The sequence below is a fragment of the Balaenoptera acutorostrata genome, chromosome 7 (assembly GCF_949987535.1).
Source record: "Balaenoptera acutorostrata chromosome 7, mBalAcu1.1, whole genome shotgun sequence".
NCBI lineage: Eukaryota > Metazoa > Chordata > Mammalia > Artiodactyla > Balaenopteridae > Balaenoptera > Balaenoptera acutorostrata.
The window spans coordinates 18,714,010-18,737,782 of record NC_080070.1 but is presented as its reverse complement, the minus strand read 5'-3'; the positions used below and the strand labels follow the sequence as shown (position 1 = coordinate 18,737,782).

Here is a 23,773-nt window from a genome sequence, read left to right as displayed (position 1 = left end):
TACTTCTATCTCTTCTATATTGTGTCACTTCATTCACCAGTGTTCAGGTTTCAGCGTGACTAGTCTATACCAGTACCAAAAAATTAATTTTATCTCTGCCTTGAAGGCATTATTATGAAGGCTAGACAAGATATTCAGAAATTCTGCTTTTAATAATTAACAGCTACCATTACTGTGTGCCCAGTACTGTACTAAGAACCTTCATGCATTATCTCCAATTTCCACAACAGCCATGCAAAGCAGGTATTGTTTCCATTTTACACATGAGACCCTGATGCTCAGAGAGGTTAAACAATTTACTAATCTGTAGCAGAGCTCCCTGATCCCAGAGTTTCTGTTCTTCCTTTCTATTAGATCACATCACCTACATCACCTCTTTCTAGGGTTTGAGTTTAAAAGAACTACAAAGGGGAAAAAATGTAGCAGTTCAAAGAACTCCTTTGAGGGAAGGCCAGCGAGGGGAAGAGGAACCCTGAAGGATTCAGCAATATTACTAGGTAGCTGTGTACTGACTTAACCGAGCTTAACCCCAAACTGGAATTTCCAGCTGGTCATGTGAGCATAGAAAGCAATTTTTAAACTCTGGCTAGGAGCCCCTATGATTACAAAAATAAAAGCTCTGTTCTGCTCTTATTTTGAAATAAGAGATATTCCAGCTGTTCCAGCATGGGCCTAAACACCCTGGTGAGGACACTAAGACGACAAGGTTTTGTGTCCAGGGATGCCCAGTCATCCTACAAAGCTGATTTCTGAAAAGGAGGGGACAGATGCATAACTGCTTCCCCAGTGGTGACCTGGGTCTGGGATCTCAGACCAGATGATCTTGAGGGTCCCTTCTGAGTAAGATTCTAGGTTGTATTTATCTTGGTTTAAAACATTAGGAGTTTTGAGAGTGTCTTGGCCAGTTTCCTTTCTGGAATTGTGGTGTGATATAATCAAGACACTTACCTGCCTCTTTAAGTCTATTGGTTGGTTGGTTCAGGTGTGGGTAAAGTGGCCGGTTTGGGGAACAACAATGTTGTTTACATTCTTTCTTTCTGAAAAGTCAGGAGCAACCGGCAAGAAATGAAAGTGAAATCAGGGGATAGTGTCATCAGTCAGCACAAATGTGACAAAGTTCAGAAAGCTGTTTACTTAGGCACAACTGCGCCTTCCAGCCGGTCACAAGCTCGGGGCTTATGCTCGGGGCTGCATCGTCCCCGTCTCCACCGGCCTCGTTTCTGGAACCTGACATTAGGAGGCAGCGAGAGAGAAGAATCAAGCTAACCTGATTTCCTGCTCCTCCTCTTTATGAGTGTTTTGTGGGTTCTGCATCTTCTTTTTGGTAAGTACCTACCCTACATGCCCCACAGCTCGCCCAGACGCCTGCCTCTCTGCAAGACAAGTCAGCTTTCCTCTCAGACCCTGCATTCTAGCCATGGGCCCGGGGAAACGACTGGTAGTCAGGGTCTGGGGACCTTCCCCCCTATACAGACCCACCTTCGTAAGCTCTGCTCTTCTTCCCTCCTTCTCCCTACTCCCTTCAGCATCACCCTGTGCGACTCTGGCCTCAGAAGTGGTGCAGGTAATGCCAGTATAACTGGTTAGAAATGCAGGGGAGAACTGTGGGCAGCAGGGTCTTGCACCGAGTCTGTACAAATAATGGTTAGTGACGCATGAAGTGGATTCTTCATCAGAAATAGGCCACCAAACAAAAGCAGATCACTGACTCGCAGTAGCTAAACTGGTAGTTACAGGAAACATCATGAGTTCTTAAAATACGCACTGTGGACTAAGATTGTCAGAAAGACCTGTGTTCTTGACTCAGAAAGAAGACAAGAGGGTCTAAGAGATTTTCAGACCCTATGTTATCAGACTACATTGCTTTTCACACCTTGATGGAAATTCATGGTGGGATTTTAGTTCAGTTGGTGCAGATCTTAAAAGATTTTTTTTTTTAATGTGGGCTATTTCCCTAATAATTTCCAGTATGCTTCTTCACCTGTAAGATCAAAGGCTCTTTGGGAAGAGATAAATACATGTATGTATGTAATTCGTCCTTCCTTCCTCCCTCATGACAGCTGAAATGCATTTTTCAGTATCTTCTTCCTAAACCTCATCTCTCCCAAAGTCCCGAATCCGTGCATATGACGTTCTCCTTTTGATTTTGTATATTCCCCTTTCTCAACACTCTTTCCAGCTAACCCCCTGCTTTATCTAATCACTAAGATTGTTCGTTTTCTAAATTTCACTTTTACATAAATATAACACATGATTCTGGAAATATTTTTAATGCAAAAAGAAAGGAACTCTTACCCATAATGCCCAGAGATATCAGGGCAAACATTAACATTTTAGAACAATTCCTTAGTCTCTTTCTTGCAGTCATACTATAAAGTGTGATTTCAGACCTGGTTCTTCTAAAGGCTGCATAGAGTTTTAGTATCTTGATATGTCATAATTTGATTCTAATGTTGGGCATTCAAGTTGCTTCTCATTTTTTGCCAAAGTAATACTGTGATGAACATTCCTGTATATAAATCATTGATTGCATTTCTGATTGCTGCCTTAGGGTAGACTCATAAGTGGAATTACTTGGCCAAAAGGTATGATGATTTTTAGGGTTTTTAGTGCCTTTTGCCATATTGCCTCCCAGAATGTTTCTAAGAATTTTCACATCCACCATCATTATATGAAAATGCCAGTTTTACTGCACTCTTGATATCAAGTGTTTTTAGCTGCAGTTTTAATAGGGAAACTTATAGATTATTCTACTTGGCATATCTTTGATTACATTACATGAGGTATAGACTTTTTTTTCATGTTAGTTAATGTGATAAGAGTGTTTTATAATAAGAAATATGTGTTTGGTCTCTGTCCCCATTTCTGGCACAGAGCTCCTAAAACCCTTGGAATTTCCTAAGTGATAATAGAGGTAAAGGTGTCTCTTTTTTATTCATTACAAACTCTTTTCAACCACCTCTGAGTTGTTAATGACTCGACTTTTGGCAAGTCGCTAAGGATGGGGCCGGCTGCCAGGGAAAACCACCACCCCAGCCCCCAACCTCTAGGGAGGTGAGAGTGGCTGGAGACAGAGTTCAGTCACCAGTGGCCAATGATTCAATCAACCATACCTACGTGATGAAACCTCCATAAAAATCCCTGAAGTACAGGGTTCAAGAGCTTCTGGGCTGGTGGACACACGGAGGTGCCAGGAGGGTGACAGGCCTAGAGAGGGCATGGAAGCTCCACGACCCTTCCCCCTACCCTTTGCCCTCTGCATCTTCTGGGTGGCTGTTCCTGAGTTGTATCCTTCTATGATGAATGAGTATTCTAGTAAGTAGGCTGTTTTCCTGAGTTCTGTGTGAGCCACTCTAGCAAATTAATCAAACCCAAGGAGGGGGTCATAGGAAACTCGAAGTTATCCTAGACTTGCACTGGGGGGGGGGGCAGCGCTCGGCTTGCGGCACTGACCCCTTAACCTGTGGGATCTGATGCTATCTCCAGGTAGATAGTGTCAGAATTAAGTGAAATTATAGGACATCCAGGTGTCACAGAGAATTCCCTGGTGAGGAAAAACCCTCACACATTTGGTGGAGGGTACAAATAAACAAAAAAGAATTTTTTACAGTTAACTATTTTGCATTCCTTCTTATGTGAAATATCTCTTCATATGCCTTGTCCATTTTTATGGAGATTAATGTTTTTCTTATCTGTTTGCATGAACATTTGTTATATTAGGTATATTAACCATTTCATGTTTGTTGCAGATATTTTTCCATACTCACTGACTTTTTTTTTTTTTTTGGGGGGGGCTGCATTGGGTCTTCTTTGCTGTGCTCCGGCTTTCTCTAGTTGTGACGAGCGGGGGCTACTCTTCATTGCGGTGTGGTGGCTTCTCTTGTGGCAGAGCACAGGCTCTAGGCGTGTGGGCTTCTGTAGTTGTGGTGCGAGGGCTCAGTAGTTGTGGCTCGTGGGCTCTAGAGTGCAGACTCAGCAGCTGTGGCGCACGGGCTTAGTTGCTCTGTGACATGTGGGATCTTCCCGGACCAGGGCTCGAACCCGTGTCCCCTGCATTGGCAGGCAGATTCCTAACCACTGTGCCACTAGGGAAGCCCTCCATGCTCACTGACTTTTAATTTTACATTTTGTTGTACAGAAATGTATATTTTAATAGTTAAATCTGTACTGCTTTTTTCTTTGTAGTTTCAATTTGCTTTTAAGCTCAGAGCATTCTTTCTCATTCATAAATCAAATATTTACTTTTTTCTAGATCTTTTTTTTCTTTTGTCTGTTTGTTCCTTACATTTCACTACTGGATCCATGTGAAATTTATTTTGGTATGTGGAGTGAGGTGAGGCCCTAAAATCGTTTTCTTTTGTTTTAACTAATCAATTGCTTCAGCATTAGTCAATGGAAAACCCTTTCTTCCACCGAATTATAACACCAATTTTATGGTGTATTAACTTCATATACATGGCTTTTCTGAGACATTCTGCTCTCTGAGCTGTCCATCCAGTACCCCTGCCATTCTGTTCTATTGGGCCCACTTTCCCCTCAGTTATTTCTACCTGGGAGCTGGACACTGCAATGACCTCAGTGACTCTAGCCTGCCTTAGGCCTCTTCAAGTGAATTACAGCTTAAGGTGAATTAATTAATATAATAAATATCTTTGGAAGTTTAATCTTCAAATGCATGCACAGTGTGTTGTCATAGAAACTGAGACTTTGCAGGGCTTTATTCTATACCCCTGGGCTCACACCACCTCAGCTGTCTCAGCCCTGTCAAAATGACAGAACTGAAATAATTTAGCAATGAGTTTACTCATTCCTTCGTTCAAGGGAAAACAATCCACAGATCCAGGGAGCACAGTACCTCGCAAGCAGTGGAGCACTCTTTCTAGGGACGTGGGACAGAGCATTAGAAGAGGTAACATAGCTTAGAATGAAACCTCGACCTCGTAGCCAGCAGGTCCTATTTCCTGGGGAAGGTGAGCTGGCTCAAGCTGCTGGAAGACTGTGATTGGTGTATGTTAGGTTTCCTTGACAGGTGTTTCCCATGCAGGCTGACTTGGGTTTAGATTTGTGACCTGGGCTGGGCCACTGGGGCCGCCTCATTTTCTGAGTCCCAATATACAACTTAACTTTATCAGCCAAAAATCTAGACTTGAATAGACTTTGGGAGGGGACGCCCCCGATCCCCAGCTTTTCTGTGAGGACACAGATCTTTTGCCCACTCAGCAGCAGCAGGGAGGTGGAGGTACTAACAGCAGAGACCCTGGCAGAGCAGAGAACACAAAGGAGCAGCAACCTCGGCCCCTTCTGGCAGCATCCTGCCCACCAGGAAGCATCAGGCCTCGGTCAGCACCCCCCTAAGAGTGACCAGGGAAAGATCTGCTTTCTCAGGGACGGAGGGAGAGGCCCCATAGCACCTGCTACTCAGTTGGCCTGTGATTTGCTTTCTTTGAGTTATTTTGGTGAGTTACAAAGCCATTTCATATGCGTTACAAGCTCTCCAGGTAAGAACCGCATCCTCCTGTGTGGGGATGGAGGTGAAGTCCTAGAAGACTTAGCCTCCTTTCCGGCCAACTCTCAAAATAACTTTTGCAAAACTGAAGGTCTAAGTCTAAGTGACCGTCTATCATTCTTTACCTCCTCTTCTTTACTTTTGACTGCTGGGGGCAAACTACGTTCACTAGTTTTACAGCAGGGCTAGTGGGCAGAACCGCCAGAGACAACGCCCGGCACTGCTCCCACCCCAGTTCAGGAACTCTCCACACCTTCAGCCCCGCCACCTGGGGCTTCGCGCCTTAGGTTTGGGGGAGCAGGGGCTTGAGTTAATGAAGCACCTAGTGAGGATATAATCCAAACCTCTCACCCTGGCCTCCAAAGTCCTCAGGGACCTGGGTCCGCTCCCCTGTCCAGCCTCGTCCTGTCCCCTCAGTCACTGGGCTGTCACCAGCCCCTGGTCTGTTCCTCTCCCAACCCGGTATTTATAACCACTGCACTCTGTTTCTAGAAGGCTCTTCCCCTGGCTCTTTCACACCCCTCAGGCCTCAAATCAAATGTCTCCTTCACAGACAGGCCTTCCCTGACCCTCCAATGGAGAACCATCACTTCCTTCTACCAGGTTCTCTCCTTCACGTCACCCTGTTTATTTGCTTCCCAAATCTCTTCAAAAATTATAATTAACTTTTTAAAAATACATGTTTGGTGTTTGTCTCCCCAACCAGAGTGCAAGCTCAAGGAAGGCAAGCCCCTGCTTTGCCCCGCAGGTTACTGATTCCCCGGGGCCTGTGACTCAGGGAATCGTCCAACATGTATCATGGCTGGAGTCACAAGAGGAAACCCTGGCCTCAGCAGTAGAAGGGGGGCAGTGACTCCCCATGTGAGTGCAGGAGAGAGGGCAGGAGCTGCACAATCGAGAGTGACAGCAAAGGCCGTCACTCTTTGCTGGTACTGTTATTTGTCTTCAAACTCTGCCTTGGGGCCTGTGAATCTTGGCCCCCCATAAACTGCACTGTGAAGTGTCCCCAGTAAAAACCAAACGAGGATGGGTCCCAAGGTACAGGCGTTTTCTCATTTTTAAGGATTTTTTTTTGACCTTTGTTCCCGGCTGGATCGTCTGCTTACTAGCAGGGCTAATGAGCAACAAAACAACTGGACAAACAGCAAGTTAATATTAATGGAGCCGCCGAGACAGTCTATTCCGGTAGCTGGAGGTGGAGGGGGCGGCGAGGGCTCCAGCTCCGCGCTGCAGTCTCACGGGGTAGTCATGTTTCTGCTGGCAAAGCTGTTTTTATTTACATGGAAAAATTAAGTAAATCCAGACGTCACAGTGTTCCATAAAAAGCCACTGCTGGCCCGGCCGTGCAAGCGGCATGTGAAACCCAGGCTGCTGCTTCCATCTTACAACATTTGGAAAACAGCGCTGTGGCCTCGTTTTCAAAAGTGAGAACCTGAGCTCACGTTTCTGCCAAAGCAAAGATGACACATTTCCCTTTCTTCTTCCCTTTTTATTTTCGTCAGGAGCCACACCCAAACCACGAGCACACTGACACTCAGTGAGTTCAGCGAAGACAGAGTTTCGCCAGGGCTGGAGGCCCCCTCTGACAAGCTGGCTCTCTCCTCTGTCAGATTCTGTTTTTCTGACTTTCTTCTGCTCGTATTTTCTTCCCCGGGCTTTGCTCCCCCCCCATTCACGTCGCAGCCCCACCCTCCGCCCCTGCCCTGCTCTTCCCTCGTGTTCCCTTTCTCCCCTGGACCACAGCCTCCACCGCAGCACCAGAGCAGGCACCAGTCCACCTGTGCAGATCAAATTAACTCACTTCAGTCTCACAACAGCCCCCAGGGACAGGCCCGCAGGCGCGTTAAGGGCGGGGATGTAGACGCTGGCAAGCTCAGGACATGCCCAAGGTCACGCGCTATGAGCAACAGGACAGCAGCCTGAACCCCGGTGGTCTGGCACTAAGGTCCACGCTCTTCACCACCACGTCCCTCACACCATCCCGGAGTCGTCAGCGCCAGCCACCAGTGAGGCCAGCTTCCTGGAGTCCAGGTCCTCCAGGGAAGCTCTGTTCTGAACTCCAGCACTAGTGTCTCCTCAAGAATGTCACTTCTCTGAGCCTCAGTTTCCTCTCTATGATAATAATAATTTAAGTAATACTAGGTAATGTTCCACATGCTGCACATAAATCACCTCACTTAATTTCCATAACATTTACAAAACAAGTTCTATTATTGTACCCATTTTGCAGATGAGAAGACTAGGCAGAGACATTCACATAGCTAGTAAATGGTAGAGCGGGGATTTGAACCCAGGACACACAGCTTCAAAGTCTAAGCTCAGACGCACTATTCCACAGTGTCACCCCCATACAAGAGGAGAATAATGTGATGTCCACACACTGTGGCCGTGAAGATTAAAGGGGATGACGCAGCACGTGAGGGCCAGACCTCGGGAGACAAAGCTCAGGTTCTTACAGTGATTTCACAATTCTGCCCGACAGGCCTCACCAGGCTCACTTGGGGAACTTACTGAGCCTCAGTAAGCCTCAGTTTTCTCCTCTGGAAAGTGAAGATAATAACATTAAATATGCTCTCACAGTGAAAACTTAAGAATACCTGCTAAGTGCTTAGTACAGGGCCTGGCACAGAGTAAATGCTCAAAAAGATTTTGAGGTCAGTGTTTAATCATTAATAAGCCCTCAATCAAACTAGATTCCTTCTTAGACACCTCCAGTGATCACAAAGACTTCTCAAAGCAAGTTCTGCCCTCTAAGGTCCGCTATAGCTTTCTTAAGTCATTAATGAGAAGGAAGGCCGGGAGATGAATTTGTAGCCGATAAACTAAAAACCCATCCGTTTTTCTTTCAAGCTTCTGTTCCACAAAACTTGCAAACTGTGTAGTGTCTGACAGCAGCAAAATTATAACATTCAAGTTTGCCAGGTCATGGCAGCAACTGCTCCTGCTGGTGCCAGGGCGGGGCGGGGCACGGACTCGCCACACCTGAGTCCGTCCTTGCACGGGGCCTCACAGCGTCCAACGCCTGGAGCTACAGGCTCACATACGTGTCTGAGAAAGAGGGGACAAGCTTGAGGAAACTTACCTTTAGGAAATGGGAAGAATGAAAAACAGAGAAGGACCAGAAGGAGGAGAACTAGGCCAGAGATTCAGGTCAAAAAAATAGGAGGCATTTACGAAGCTCTACGTGCCATGGCTGACGTTCACGAAGCCATTCGGAGGTCACTCAGTGGGTACTTACTGCGTGCCCGTAATGAGCCAGGGAGTCCCGGGTGTGGGGATGTAACAGTTAAAGACAGATTTTGAGAGAGACGGGCAGCCATAGATTTTTGTCTGATTTGCCTAACAGATAAAATTCCTTGCCCACATGAAGTTTACATTCTACTGAGGGTTGTAGGTGGAAGACAAAAGAAAACATTTAGCACGTTAGATGGTGGAAAACGGCAAGGAGGAAGAGCAGGGAAGGAGCGCGGGGAGAGCGGGGCCGGGGGCCGCGGAGGGGCTGCTACGGCTTCAAAATGCCGACCAGGGACGGCGCCACCGAGAAAGGGACCTTTGAGCAGAGACCCAAGGGATAACTGAAGAGCACTCCAGGCGAGGAATGCAAGTGCAAAGTCCCGAGCCTGCCTCAAGTTTCTGGAAAATGCGAAAGGAGCCAACGTGGCCGAAGCCGGGGGAGGGAGTGGAGAGCAGGAGTAACGGGAGAAGACGTCCAGGAGGCGACACGGGCACTAGCAGCACTGGGGAGTCCTGGTCCCAAAGAAGCAGGAGAAGGCCAAGTTACTGTTAATGTTGTCCCTGGAAAGTGGGCGCCCTTGGCGTCAAGAGTCATCCTTGTTAACAAGCTCCAGGACGTTTACACACCTGCGGGCACAGCACACTGTACCATTCCCTGGCCGAGGAATTCAAACGTTCCAGAGTCTCGTCCCCGCCCTCTGGAGGGGGAGCTCGGACTGAAGGGGACCCTTGCAGGAACTTGCCTTCCTCTCCGACGGGCACCTCTAAGGGCTCATTAAACACTTGATGAACGAAGCAGAATCTCCCGGTGGTGGACGAGCGGTGCCCTGATACGAGCGACAGTGCCGGGTGCCCCAGGAGGCTACCCTCGGGGGCGTCACTCGGGACAGAGGCGCGCGGGTGGTGAACTCGGGCAAAATGGCGAGAAACTAAATAAGCCCCAGCTGTATATAAAGTCTTGTTACTGAATATCATTAGACGTTCAGGCAGGAAGAATGAACTGAAAAAACAGAATGAGGTGGGTGATTTGGGAGTGGGTATTTTTGCTAAGTCAATGTAGAGAAAGGAGTTTTGTGGGGCATCTCGTATGTTGGGATAAGATGAAAATGTAATATGTGAAGTCATGATTAGAGCAGTGACAAATCGTAAGTTATAAATAAGTATATGATCAACATTTGTATACAGCAGCCGCATAATGATTAAGCTGATAAATATTTTAGCATAAAAGAAAGAAGTGTTTGGGAGCCGGAGATTAGAGCTACAGACCTTCTCTAAAACAGAAACAAAGGTCGACGGGGCCGCAGTTTACAAAGTCCATTTTGACTCTGCAACTCAAGAGAGCACGTGGTAGAGCCTTCAGCCATCTGAAGTAAACAAGCCGGTGTCGGTGGCAAGAGCCGGCCTCCCCGCTCCATCGCCCTTCTCAAGTGTTCCTTACAGTCAAGGGACAGGCCAGGGGTGAAACCTATGCTGGGAAAAGCTCTCTGGTCACCCGTTCTCTGCCTGCCAGGTGTCCTATATTCGGGGCATGGGTGGCCGGAGGGATTTTCAGTGTGACAATCTGCCAGAACTCCAATCCTCCCTCAGACACGACCTCATGAAAGTTTCACTCTTTTAACATGAAGGTGGCAAGAACATAATTTAGAAGATCAGGATACTATGTCTGTGCCTCTTTCAGCCATCATCCCATCAATGTGAAAACTTCAGAGGTGCTTAAACTAAAAAACAGAAGCAAACAAAAAAACTGCCTCAAATGCACAGTCTGGGAGTGTTCTCCTCCTGCTTCTCTAACTGGGACTCTGCTGCCCTGGGCTCTCTGGTGACACTCCACACACTCACTCAGAGTCCAGATCTGTGTCTTGGTCCAGGGGCCCCACTGCCCCAAAAGGGTTACGCTTTACGATGACCGTTGTGACGGCAAAAGGCTAGCAGCGTTTATTTATAGAGAGCTCATATACACTGACAAACAGAAACCAAAACTGAAAATGATAAAAAAAAAAAAAAAAAAGGAAATGACAGCACTCCCAAGAGAAAAAAACAGAGACAGTCAACAAACACTTAAAAAACATTAAACCTTGCTCATTAAAAAGAAACAGTATAGCAATGCTGTGTCATTTTTCATTATCAAAGATGAAAAGACAAGAAAATTCAATATGGGAGGATGAGATGAGATAAGTACTCTCTTAAACTGCTGGTGGAAGGATAAACTGATTCACAAACATAGTCACCGTGGCATTATTTTTAATATTATAAAACAACATCGTAAGACAGAATATATAAACCATACACAACAGAACAGCTAATGCAGCCATTAAAAATATTGTTTAGGAAACACTTCTAATGACAAAGGGAAATATTAATGCTATAATGATGTTTACAAAGCGGGATACAAGCACATATATTTATGTGGTCCCAACTATGTAAAACAACATTATAGAAGGAAATGTGTCGTTGAGTGCTTACTTCTACAACCTCGAAGTTATAGACGATTTTTAGTCTTGTCTCCATACTTTCGTGCATTTTTCTAGTTTTCTACAACCAACATGCATTACTTTATTATAAACAGGAAAAACTTCACCTAAAAATAGCAACAGTGACTCAGCAGTGTCCCCTTCTGCCCTCTGAAGGAAGCACAGGCTTATCATCTAAAGGGAATTTAAAAGCTCACTGTGGTGAGAACATGAATACTAGGATTGTTAAAAGCCAAAACAGAACAGAACAGGGTAAGCTCTTAGGAAGGCAGAGAAGAGTACCCTAGGGTTTTCCAACCAAATAACCATATCGTTTTACTGGGAAGTGCTTAGAAAAAAGAAGCTAGGACTAGCCCCCAACCTCTCTGTCCACATCCCAACAGGAAGCACGGAGGAGCCATCCCAGCACTGAGTATATATGAGACGTAAAACACGGCCCCTCACCTCAAGAAGCTTTGCCGTCTTGTTAGATAAGTACATGCAGTACCTAAAGGACGCTACAAGTCATTTTCATTCATTCAACAACAACAAAAAAAGAGTTCCTACTGTGTATCAGGCACCATTCTGGGATAAAACAGCTAGTGGAAGCATAAGCTTGGCCTTCAGCTATATCAGAGTGAGTACTGAAGTAGTCTGAGAAAGCTGGTGAAAAATCAGTAGGACTCAGAGAGGCAGAGAACAGGGTAGGACTTGAGGAGGTGGAGTGGCTGAGCGGGTGGGCAGTCGGGAACGGGGACAGTGGGCAGGTGCTGGACTCAGCAAAGCAAGCGGGGGAGACCAAAGGGGGCAGGGCCTCACTAGAGAACCCAAGTTCAAGTTCTAAGTCGTACCAGATCGTGGTGAGCCTCACGTACCAGGCACAGGAGTTGGGACTGAATTCTATGTGCATAAAGGGGTGAGAGGAAGTAAATCAGGGACTACCACCTTCTCCACACGCCTGCTCATGGGCTTCCTAGCTCCAATTTATTTTGTTTCACTCTCTATTGAAAACCTCGAGAGAGAAGAGGAAGTCAGAAACAAAGGCCCTGGGTGCCTGGGGAGCTGCTGCGTGAGGTGGCTCATGCAGTCTCCTCTGAGAAGCCCCAGGAATCTTTTTGCATTCAAAGCTTAATAATAATGGTGTTTTTTTTTTTTAGCCCAAGTGTAACAGGCTTGAAATAGGAGAAGTAAGAGGAAGCATTTACACAAAGGCACCCCAATTCCCAACCTGGACCATGGAGGCAAGTCAAATATTATTTCCCACTGCACAATGGTGTAAATCCAGATTCCAGCCCTGGAAATCCATCCTACACCCCGAAATACCTAAATCCATTAAAAATGGAGATACAGGCTTTTACAAACACTTGTTAATATGTAAAACCGTGCAAGCTATGTTCCTGTTGGGAATTTTTCCCATCCCCTGGGCTGGACTGGTTAAAACTTCTTACCGTACCAATCTAACACCGTGGACTAAACACAACCTTTTTATACCTGATAAATCTTTCTGTCTCTGCCAAAGGAGTCACTGATAAAGCTTTATTCTCATTAGCCACCTACTGCAGACTGAACGTCTGTGTCTCCCCAAAATTCGTATGTTGAAACCTAACCCCCAACGAGACAGTATTTGTAAGTGGGGCCTTTGGGAGGTGATTAGAATGGGATCAGTGCCCTTAAAAAAGAGGCCCCAGAGGGTTCCTGGTCCCTTCCACCATGTGAGGACACAGCAAAACGCTGAGCCCTTACCACACCCCGAATGAGCCGGTGCCTTGATTTTGGACTTGCCGGCCGCCAGAACTGAGAGGAAGAGACCTCTGTTGTTGATAAGGCACCCAGCCCAAAGTAACTTGCTGTGGCAGCCTGCAGGGACTGACGCCGCCCTCCCCCTCAGTCTGTTCCACATCCTGCCCCCTCCCACCACGCTTTGTTTTTCCACGCGCAGGACAAGTGTGGGAGTGGTCAGGCAGACCCTCCAGCCAGCTCTGGGAAAGGTGAGGGGCTGCGCCTCTCAAGGGGTCCCTCCAGAAACTGATCTCCAGGGCTGCCTCTGGGCCCCTCTCCAAGGCCGCCACTGGCCACCACTCCCTGCACTGCCCACACCACGGGCAGCCCTGGCCGGGTGCACTGCAGGACACCACTCTGCGCTCTGGCCCTGTGCTCCTAGGCACTTCAGGATGCAAATGGCTCTTTTGTTCCATATTGGCAAATTTACAAATATAAAGGCACAGTATGCAGACTACTGTTTGAGAGGCCAATTTGGAGAAGTCCTTCTGATTAAAAACTTAGTGAAAAGATTTTTCCAAAAAGATGAGGAAGGTACATCCTATATATATCGATACTATATACTATGGAGGGACTAGAGAAGGCAAGTTTCCTGTAGATCAATTTGGCAAAATGCAGTAAAATCACTAAAAAATATTGCTACCCTTGACCCAGTGATTGCAGTTTTAGATATTAATCCTAAGGAAAAATCAGATTCGGCAAAGTCTCAGGCCAAAGGGCATTCAGTTACGATCTTTCCCGCCCTCAAAGCTGCCAGGAGGGCCCTTCCTCCTGATCTCAGCCCAGAGAGGCAGCTGAGGACTGAGCCCGTGGACCCTGCCTGGAGGTTACCCCAGATCTCTTCGTTCTGGTTTGGCTGTCTTGAAGGGAGTTTGCCACAGGTTTTTATGTAATTCCAGAAGGGAGAGCATGAGCTTGAGAAGAACCTGGGAGGGAGACAGGGAGAACTGGACACTCACGGCGTGACTTCCTGCAGGTACCCAGGGAGGCGCCCTGCAAAGCGCAGGAGAAGATGCCCGTCCTAAGGTCAAGGCGGAGGAACCAGCTGCGGTTCCTGGGAATCATGACGCTCACAGTCACAGCGATCTTCCTGCTGTTCTTTGCTCTCCTCTGGAAGGCCGGCAACCTCATCGACTTGCCCAACCTCAGAATTGGCTTCTACAACTTCTGTCTCTGGAACGAGGGCACTGGGGCCCTACAGTGTCACCAGTTCCCTGAGCTGGAGGCCCTGGGGGTGCCTCGAGTTGGCCTGGCCCTGGCCAGGCTTGGCGTGTACGGGGCCCTGGTCCTCACCCTCTTCGTCCCCCTGCCTCTCCTCCTGGCCTGGTGCAACAGTAACGAGGGAGAGTGGCAGCTGGCCGTGGGCTTCCTGGCCACGTCCTCCATGCTGCTGGCCAGCGGCCTGGGCCTCTTCCTCACCTACACATGGAAGTGGCTCCGGCCCTCCCTCCTGGGGCCTGGGTTTCTAGCTCTGGGTGCTGCCCAGGCCTTACTCATCCTCTTGCTTATGGCCACAGTCGTGTTCCCTCAGAGGGCAAAGGACAAGAACTTGAGAGCTGCTAGCTCTGTCTAAAGGCTTACGTGACTGCAAGGGTTCTGTTTGAACTATGCTCAGAGAAGGTGCCAGAGAATTCACGGGCTGCTGTGTCTTCTCAGCCATCCTGTTTCATAGCTAATGCTGATCTCAAGCTCTAGCAGACAGGACCCACCGCGGAGGGGGTAGGGCACCCGACGTCAAGGACAAGAGGCAGCAAGGGCGGCCAGGGCTCCCTCAGCTTCTTAGTGTAGGGTTGTGTGTCCTTTGGGACTTGTAAGGTTCCCAAAGACACCCTAAAACCACACAGCTCATTGTCACAAGAATTCCTGCTTTAATTAACTGATCTGAGCAAGCCATTCTTACTTTATCCTCAGAACAATGGGGAAATAAGGCTTCCTGTCATGGGGCCAGATTTCCAGGACAAGTTGCCAAATGCCAGACTGGAACCCAGTGAGGGTCTATGAAGAAACACCTCAGGGGCCCTGGGGGCCCTGCCTGGCCAGCTCCCCACCTCCACCCAAGGCGGGGAGAATGCGACGAGCCCCTCACCTCTGACAATGCTCCCAAAGGCCCAGGAATAACCTGAGGGATTCACCGAAGACAGAACACATGGGCATGAAGAGCAGCCCTGGTGGCTTTGAAGGTTCCCCTGAAAAGGCTCCCGGACCTGAAGCCCGACAAAGCAGGGGGTCAGCGGGCAGATCACTCCCAGCACGTGACCTGGGAGTCCAGGAGCCGAAGACGCTGGGTCCCTGGTCAGGAGAGGAAGGTGCACAGGACTGACCGGTTCCACATCCACATGAATGCCGCATCCCCTCACCTCTCACCCCGGGCCCAGAAAGGATACAAGCACAACTCACGCACTGGGGAACCGTGTGTATTTTTCAGCACCTGTATATTGAAAACCTGTACAGCACGTGATTGCCTCATCCTATGCCTGTCAAAAGCCACACTGAATACAGAAGCAGAAACACGGACTCTAGTGTGATGTCTTGTCCTTGGTGTCTCCTTTGGGTTCCTGTCCCACTCTTGCTTTCCGACTGTCCAGGGACCAAGGCCGAGGCCACCAAGTGGAAGAAAGGTGGCAGCTCGCGGGGAGGAGGCCTGATTGGTCAGGAGGCTTCCCAATCTGTACGCTGAGCCTCCGGCTCCTAGACAGAGCCCAGCACTGTGGCAGGGTGTCTGGTTCAGGGCTGGACGAGCAAGGGCTCACAGACTGACTGACTGCCTCGCGATGGAAGCTATTTTTAAAATAGGCTTCCTCCTTAGGGAGGCCAAACAGTAGGAATTCCAGTGTACTTAGCAGCCAAACTTGTTTTTCTTTAAAAATTATTAAGTTGACTCTTTGGTTCCAGTAAGTTGACCACCACAACCTCACCTCCCTGGAACCAGGTAACTGAACACAACAGACGGTGGGGATCCCAGGCCCTCCGAGCAAGGAGAGAGCACAGTGCAGGGAGGATTTCTAACGGGAGCTCATCCTGATTCCTCACCTCCCAAGGTGAATCTGCGCAGCCCAGAGCGGCGTGAAGCTGGGAGCAGAAGCCGTGACAGTCTGAGGGCAGCGCCCAGGCCAAGAGGGAAACCCAGCTTCCTCCAGCCACTCTGGGCAGAAAGTCCTGGAAGTTTGTCCCTTAGCTGAAAAATATCTCTCTGACGTATTTTAGGGCATCCTGGTCTTCCTCGCGGCCTTGGCTGCAGGCCGAGTCAGAACCCGCAGGCCCCGCAGGAGGGCCGTCTGCCCCACAGGCCTCGTCCTCACTGCTGCTCCCGGGGGGACTCGGGGACGGCGGCGCTGAGCCGGCTGGGGAGTGCTCTGGCTTATCAGCGCCTGCCACAGGCAGCTGTTCCGACGGCTTTTCCTGTTTTTGGCCCTGCTGAGTAGAAGCAATGGCAGGCAAAACAGACGGGGTTTTACTTCGCTGGTTTATCCGTCAGTGACGCAGAACAGGCCCAGAAGCAACTGTGAAGCCAGCACGTGACGAGTCAGGCCCTGCCCGCAAATCACAGGTGGCCCCTCCCTCCCTTCACCCGACTCCCCACCTCCCCGCCACCCCTTCTCAGATGGTGCAGAAGTAGAGACCAGCTTGGGAGAGCGGCGGCAGGGGCCTGAGGAACAGCGCCACAGGAAAGAAAACTAGGATAAATGTACGTGGAAAGGCAGGGTGACAGAACGGAAGGAGCACAGGATACGAACCCCGAGTGTGGGCCTTAGCCTCTCCCTTATTGGCACCAAATCACTTATTGTAACTAATAATAGTATCTATCAGCAGGTTATTGCAAGGAATAAGCGCGATAGGAATATACAAAAGTCCCTGAGCAACTACCAAGTACTACACAGCTCTAAAGTGGGACAGTTATTACTCGCTTCCGGAAGCCAAGACACTCGGCGGCGTGGTGCTCCATACGGTGCTCAGAAGTCACCTCGCCCGACTGAGACCCTCCAGAGAACGTGAGCAGTTAACGACTTCTGTCCCCTCCACACGCCACCAGCACAGAGGCACCCAAACAGAGCGGGCTGCCCTCCCTTGCACAGCTGCGCCCTCCCAGGTCTCCAGCCCCCAGCGGGTGCCCACCTACCAGGGAGCGGGCTGCGGCTGAGCGGGCTCCTGGCCACCCCAGCAGGCAGGGCGCCTCTTTTATTAGCACGAACCAGGCCCTGGTCTAGTTTCTGCCCACCAAGAGTTTCTGGTCATAAGAAAAGACACAGCTGACTTTACCTCAATCAGGATCCCCAGAGCAACATCTACGATTTCAGCTTCATTCATGCAGTACACAGTCCTCATGGCAGGAAGTCTGAAAGAAAAGCACAAAGCTAGAGACGGCACGAAATCACCAGGAGGAGAGAATGAGAGCAAGAGCTGCGTCTCAGGGCCTGCCCAGCAGGGGTGAGAGCAGCAGCTTCCCCAGGGCACCAACATGGCTTCTGCAGCCTTGTAACCAGTGACTGGCACAGGGGGTTCTGGGGGCAACAGTGTGGGGCTTCCCACCCTCCACCAGCTCCCCTGAGGATCTGGAAATAGGGCACGACGGCCGGCTTCTGAGAGTCAAACTCACACACACGGTGGATGCGAGCAGATCGAACAAGCCAAGACTCAACCCACCCCCCGCCTACCGCAGTGCACGAACACAGTAAAGGAGGGCTGCAAAGACCAGAAATCAAGGCTGGTCAACGAAGAAAACTTAGAAAGGGAAGAGCAGAGAGAGACAGTGAGCGCCTGGGACCACGAGGGGAGAGGGCAGGGGCAGCCCCTCCCTGGCGGCCCAGAAACCCCCTCCACTACCACCATTCACCTAACCCACCCCACGGCCTCTGATCTCAGGCCGGCACAGCAACCTGCAGCTTGTCCGTCTGTCCCTGAAGATCTACCCGCAGGGAGACCGGACCACCTCGTCACTCATCTTGCCCAGTGGATGATCACAATTTCTGTGGCAAGAGAAGAGACTGGCGATTTGGACAACTGGCGTCTGAGAGCTTGGCTGGTGTGTGTGACCCGAGACGGGGAGCCGCTATCCGGGAGCTGACAAGTGAGGGTCTGGCGGTGGAGATGCACCAACAGAGGCAGAAGCCGGTGCCAGTCTGGGAGGGCACAGCTCACTTCCTGTGCACCCCCCGAGAGCTGATGAGAGGTCTGTGGACTGAAACACCCCACCTCACTGTTCTGCCAACACGGGAAGACTGGACCCCCAACTGTGATGCCCCAAATCCCTCCCCGTGTCCTAATCCCCCAGGAGGACCAGAAGCTGCCCACCTTGCTGCAGCCACTGGCGCCGTGGCTGTTCTCCTCTTGCTGGGGGTCCTCACCTGCACCGTCCTCTTTTCAGCCACCTGGGCTGTCATCCATGCGGGAAGCACCCTTTTTTTATGCTCAGATTTTAAGTCTTCCATCTCCCTAGTCTCTCATAAAGAGGAACCAGGGCCCAAGCTTAATGACTTCAGGACGGCAAATCCCACTCTCTCATCACACCAGGAATTACAGGTCTGTCTGTCCTGAATGGGAGTCCAGCTTTAATTCCTACAAAGAAGAATAAAGACCAGTGAATTCTAATAAGCGAGAATACTCCCAGGCATCCGCTGAAATTACTGGTCAGGGCAGGGCCCAGGAGACGCAGATGTGCCGTTCACGGGGCACGAAGGGGCAGGCGAGGGGCTCAGGGAGAAGCAGCCCTCCACGCAGGGCCCGGGGTCCCCACCGGCAGCCAGGCCCAACGCCTCCAGGAGCCTCTGCACTGAGCCGTTCAACCCGGGAGGAGTGGGATGAACACCCTCCCAGGAGGAAAGAGGGAGGGAGGTGCCCCTGCTCCTCTCCACCCCAGATGCTCACGGTCCCCGGGGTGCCCTGACTATCCTACCCTTAGGACACCTCTCAAAGATCTCTCCCCTGTTTCTCCCAACCACAGACTTCTCACTCCCTCTTCTGGGAGCGGTTATAAGAAACTCCAAGGCCATTTTGATTCACAGTGAGGTTTCACTGGCCAACACCCACTCCCTTACACCAAAGATACTTCTGACCCGTCAGATTTCAGCCAGCAGTAGGGTCAGGAATCCAGAAGCTGGGGCGCCGGGCTGGGGGGAGTGTCTCATCTTACTGGGCCTCTCCCCACCCGCACTGGATTCCACCTCAGCCCCTCCTCCTAAAGCTCAGCCCCGACCCTGTGACTCAAAGGGTGCAGGGCTCCACCCTCCACTTAGCAGTTAACCCTGAAGGCAGCTGCGGGCGCCTTCTGCCTAAATTCAAGCGGAGCTAATACTCATTCCCACACCTAACGAGCACCGCTAACCGCCCGGCACAAACACAGCGCGGCGGTCGGTGCATACATTGATTTGACCATGAGGTAGATATTCTGAAGCCTATTTTACAGATGAGGAACTGAGACTGAGCAGTATGCACAAAGTCACAAAAAAGTTTGAAATGGCCGGCCGGGACACGCACGCGGGTCCTCCAGACTCCGCCGGCTGGGGGTGGGTGAGGGCCTGGGACGCCCCGGCGCGGCCCCGCGGGCGCGTGCCCAGCCCAGAGCTCCCGATTCTCAGCCGCCGCAGCCCTCGGGGTCCCCGCGCCGTCCTGGCGCGACCAGACCGGTGCCGACATGCAGGAGGAGGGCGAGGGGGCACGCGCGACAACCACGCGGGGCCTCACCGGCAACAGCGCCGCCCGCGTCCCCGGCGCTCCTCCAGCAGGGCTTCCTGCCTCCGGGCCCGCGCCCCCTTCTTGGCTTCCGGGGCGGGTCCGGGAGTCTGATTCTGGGCGGTTGTAGGGATCTCGGAGCCCGGCCGGCCGGGCCCCGACCCCGCGCGCACCGTGGCCCACCCCCGGCTCGGCCGCGTCCCCGCACTTCCGGCTTCCGGCCGCCCGCGGGCGCGGAGGCCCAGGCGCGCCCCCTGCCGGCAGATCGCGTTGTCTGCGCCCTCGGCGGTGGAGCCCTGACTCCCCAGCTGATGGGAGACGCCGGCCCCGCTGTCCCGGGTCCTGACAGTCTCTCCTCGACCACATCCAGGTCGGGTTCCTCTGAACTCCTCTCAGCTAGGCCCTGCCTTTTGGACTTCCGTGTGCATCTCCAAATTGTCCATTTTTAGCAAGGATACTGCTAAGTTGATTTAACCAAAGTCCACCCATCCCCCGCCTCTGATCCTCACCCGCCACCATCTTCCAGGTGGTGTCTAATCACCCAGCCGCCCTCAGCAAGAATCCTGTTAGGTCAATTTAGCCAGAATCCCCTCTTACCCCTGATGTTTCCTGTTAATAATCATCCATCCACCGACCCCCCCACCCTGCCACTTTTCCTTGTATTGGGAGTTGAGCCCAACTTCGCCCCCACTGCAAAACCCTACTGAGTAGCCCCCTCGAATAAAGTTTGCCTTACTTGTCTTTAACAAGTGTCATAAATAATTTTTAACAATATTTTTCTTTAACAGTCCCCAAACGTGGCTCCATTTGAGGCTTGCTGGTTGGACTCTGTTAAAGTGTCAATTCCCAGCCCTCCCCCGCCACCAGAAATTAGGGGGAGGGGAGGAGGGGGATCTGCATTTTTGAAAGCTCTGCTGGGGAAGGGCAGAGGCGGAGTGCTCCCTGCTGGAGGCATGCACTCCCAGGCAAGGGGGGTGCAAGGTGAGCCCCCCGGGGTGCAGGAAGGGAAATTAAAGATTCTGTTTACATTTCAAATTGGCCAGAAGTGTTCCCTCTGTAAACAGGGCTGCTCCACAAGGCTGCCCAGATGTCCTCACTGCTTTGCTTTCAGCCTGATGCTGAGCACTGCAGTTTACATGTGGAGTTCGCATTTAGTTTAACTTAAAATCACACAACTTGAAGTAGCTTAAAAGACAGACAAAAAAAAAAAAAACACCAAAAAACAACCCAGGTGGCACACATCACTAAAAACACAAGCACAAGTGCAGAAGGTGAAACTTCTACCACATTTTGAGGCAAAAGGATGATCAGAACCAACCATCTACCCCCCAAAATGCAAAATTATCAAGACAGCCATTTGAAATGTGACTTACAACAAATCAGCTAATAATAGAATAATTACTCTCCATACGCTACAGGTGCAGGATAGGGGAGTGTGATCCAGAGTTTGGAGAATCCAGAGCCAGGAGTTCTCACTTCCAACTGTGTGTGCCTTTGGTTTCTCTGAAGCACTTTCACCCCATACTAATCCTCAATCCTAGGAAAGTAGGCTGGTCCAGGAAAGTTTCAATCAATCAAGGCTCAAGGAGTAAATCAATGATTTCAAGTCACAAAACCAACCTGCTGTGCATTGGGGTAATTTAGCTGCGGGTTGAACCTGGGCTCTGCCGCCAGCCTCTTCAGGAGGCCAACCCTTCCAGGCAGGACTTGCTTCTCCTCTGATTCCCTAAAGGTTCCAAAATCACTGACCTCTAGGGTCCTCTGCTCCCACAGTCTGTGAGCCAGGACAAACCCAAGTCTAATGGGTGGAGAAGCATCATTTTGTTTTAATAAAGGAACAGAGAACACTTGCCATTATGAGAACCACTCCCTCCACCTTTTTCTCAAAAACCTTCTCCTATAGCCAGCCGAAAAATGGGGTCTGAGGAGCAGGAAACCCATCTGCATAAAAAACTTGCTGTGTGAAAGGCCAAATAGGGATGAGAAACCCCAGCTGTGGGATTTGAATGGGTGGGAATCAGCTCCTGAAGCATTTTGAATGCTGAGTTCAGCGAGTCTGAGGTCTTGGAGCAGAAGCAGGCAAGCGCAGACAGGTCCCAAGGACGAGGGAAATGCACCTCACTGTTCTCGTGCAGCCCAGCCCAGAGCCAGGGCTACCCCTGCGCAAGGCGTGCGGGCTTGGGGGCCTGAGGCTGGACTGGCTTGATGGTTTTCATCTAGTTGCCCTTGCCCAAGCTAGTGGAGGAGTCTTGCTAGCATTCTCGGGTAGATGTCAAGCAGGTATTGTGAAGGAGAGGTGAATTTTTTTTTTTTTTTTTTTGGCTGTGTTGGATCTTCATTGTTGTGCACGGGCTTTCTCTAGTTGCGGCAAGCCGGGGCTACTCTTTGATGCAATGCGCAGGCTTCTCATTGCGGTGGCTTCTCCTGTTGCGGAGCACTGGCTGTAGGTGCGCGGGCTTTGGTAGTTGTGGCTTGCAGGCTCAGTAGTTGTGGCACACGGGCTTAGTTGCTCCGCGGCATGTGGGATCTTCCTAGAGGTTGAGACAAGGGCTCGAACCGGTGTCCCCGGCATTAGCAGGCAGATTCTTAACCACTGTGCCACCAGGGGAGTCCCTGAATTTAAGTTTTGACGTGCGTTCTTGGAGGATGAGAGCTCATCTTGGAGGGGCGAGGAGGTGGGACAGGAACACCAGGATGAATGCATGCTGACAAGCACTCAGGATGGGGTGGAGGTCAGAGAGAGAGAGGCCAGGAGGGGACAGGGTGGCCTGCTGCACGTATCCTACTTGCTAATTTCAGAAGGTCAGAGGTTAATGGTGTTTTGGTTTTGTGTTTTTAGGCAGCTTCAAAGTGATGTGGAAGCCCGACCTCAATCCCTCCCGGTGGAGCCTCAGTCACATCAGCTATGAGCCAAGCTCAAAACAAGAGGGAGACAGGTATCCAACCCAGAGCATGAAGGAAATGAGAGAAGAGACAGCTCTTCAAGTGTTTTCTACAAACCTTAAAGACATTTCAGCAAACTGTGGAGACCGTATTGAGAGGAGAGGGTGGGCAATAAGACAGAAACTTCGAGATGGAGAGAGGAAAAGCTAAACAATGAATTCTCTCACTCAAATGAAACACATGACCACTTTTTAAATGTCCTACAGAATCACTGGGAGAGATTAATAAGGTTGCTGCTTCAGTGCAGAAGATGGGAAAAATTATAAATGGAAAAGTCTTGAGTTTGTTCATTTGAAGGAGGATTACCAGGTGGAAATGGGTAACAGTGTGTAAGTAACTACTTATCACTAAGTCTCTGGTGTTATCTCATAATTGAGCCAAATAAACACCTCCCTGCTTTCCTCCCAACTCCCAGCAGATCAGAGCCAAAGCTTTAGTACCAATCTCTTCATGATTTTCCAAAAGTAGGTAACTGGGAGCACTCCCACACCAGACCTGCACCCCGGATCTGGGCTGGAGCCTCTGCAACAACTATTCTGAGCAGCTTGGTGACAAACTGCCCCTGTCAAGTGTCAGAGCCCGAGGTCCAGGCCTGAAATCCCACCGCCTCAGGTGGAAATGCAAGCGGGAGAACGGAGTCATTTTCTTGTTCCTCTCCACCCTGTGAGGGCATCTGCCTCTTCAAGGTCCCACCCCAGCCAGGGAGCAAAGGGCCAGGCTGTGGACAGACGCAGATGGCGTGAACCCTAGGTTCCAGGCCGGCACCTGGCCGACTTGCTCCTGTCCTCTGGCCACTCACCAGCAGAGGGCGCTGGTGGCCGGCTTTGTTCAAACTTAGGGAAGTGAAGTTGAAAGAATGGGAGGAACCACAATGACAGGTCCTGGGAAACCACAGCCACCCAGATGGAGAGGGGCAGATGCCTCAGACCCTGCACTTGTCCTAACAAAAGCTGCCAACTCTCAGAGAAAAGAAGACACCATGGCCTCCTTGACATGAGCCCAAAGAAACGGGAACGGCACAAACCTTGGTTAGCCGACGCAGCAGTAGAGACAGGACGTCCTACTTCCGCGGCAGAGCAACAAGCAAACCTCCAATAAAGGTCAGCCCCATGGCTGGTGAGGTAAGAGCTGGGGCGCGGGGCCGAAGCTCACAATGACCATCGCCAGGGCAAAGGGTGAAGGGAGATGCTCTGCT

At 50.4% G+C, this 23,773-nt stretch overlaps 2 protein-coding genes across 13 annotated transcripts; one reads left to right on the top strand and one right to left on the bottom strand.

Annotated features, from left to right (window-relative positions):
* Nucleotides 1-672: 672 nt before the first annotated feature.
* TMEM140 (transmembrane protein 140) lies at nt 673-23,701 on the top strand. Of its 9 annotated transcripts, none has more exons than XM_007177130.2 (4): nt 676-840; nt 1,046-1,324; nt 12,348-12,431; nt 13,946-15,483. In XM_007177130.2, exons 3-4 carry the CDS (start codon nt 12,426-12,428, stop codon nt 14,540-14,542), a joined length of 603 nt encoding a protein of 200 aa, XP_007177192.1. In that variant the 5' UTR covers nt 676-840; nt 1,046-1,324; nt 12,348-12,425; the 3' UTR covers nt 14,543-15,483. The 9 variants fall into 9 exon arrangements, 6 of the variants coding, with proteins under 6 accessions (XP_007177192.1, XP_007177193.1, XP_007177191.1 ...); XM_007177131.2 differs by having other exon boundaries at nt 676-852; XM_007177129.2 differs by having other exon boundaries at nt 676-1,324.
* On the bottom strand, nt 13,945-19,786 carry CYREN (cell cycle regulator of NHEJ). 4 transcript variants are annotated; one of them, XM_057550109.1, is made up of 4 exons: nt 19,648-19,786; nt 18,259-18,522; nt 17,227-17,302; nt 13,945-16,383 (listed from the first exon to the last, which is right to left on the bottom strand). In XM_057550109.1, exons 2-4 carry the CDS (start codon nt 18,393-18,395, stop codon nt 16,141-16,143), a joined length of 456 nt encoding a protein of 151 aa, XP_057406092.1. In that variant the 5' UTR covers nt 18,396-18,522; nt 19,648-19,786; the 3' UTR covers nt 13,945-16,140. The 4 variants fall into 4 exon arrangements, with proteins under 4 accessions (XP_057406092.1, XP_057406094.1, XP_007177195.1 ...); XM_057550111.1 differs by having other exon boundaries at nt 13,945-16,380; XM_007177133.2 differs by lacking the exon at nt 19,648-19,786 and adding an exon at nt 19,020-19,424.
* Nucleotides 23,702-23,773: the final 72 nt, after the last annotated feature.

Bases quoted from the DNA above. Each gene is read 5' to 3' on its own strand.
- TMEM140 (XM_007177127.2), top strand. The intron at 12,432-13,945 runs GCAAGTCAAATA...GACTTCCTGCAG, and splicing joins TCCCAACCTGGACCATGGAG to GTACCCAGGGAGGCGCCCTG.
- CYREN (XM_057550109.1), bottom strand. From the start codon at position 18,395: ATGGAAGACTTAAAATCTGAGCATAAAAAAAGGGTGCTTCCCGCATGG. The intron at 17,303-18,258 runs GTGGGCAGCTTC...CTTTTCTTTCAG, and splicing joins GCGCCAGTGGCTGCAGCAAG to ACTTCCTGCCATGAGGACTG. The intron at 16,384-17,226 runs GTAAAGTCAGCT...GCTTCTACTCAG, and splicing joins CTCTGGGGATCCTGATTGAG to CAGGGCCAAAAACAGGAAAA.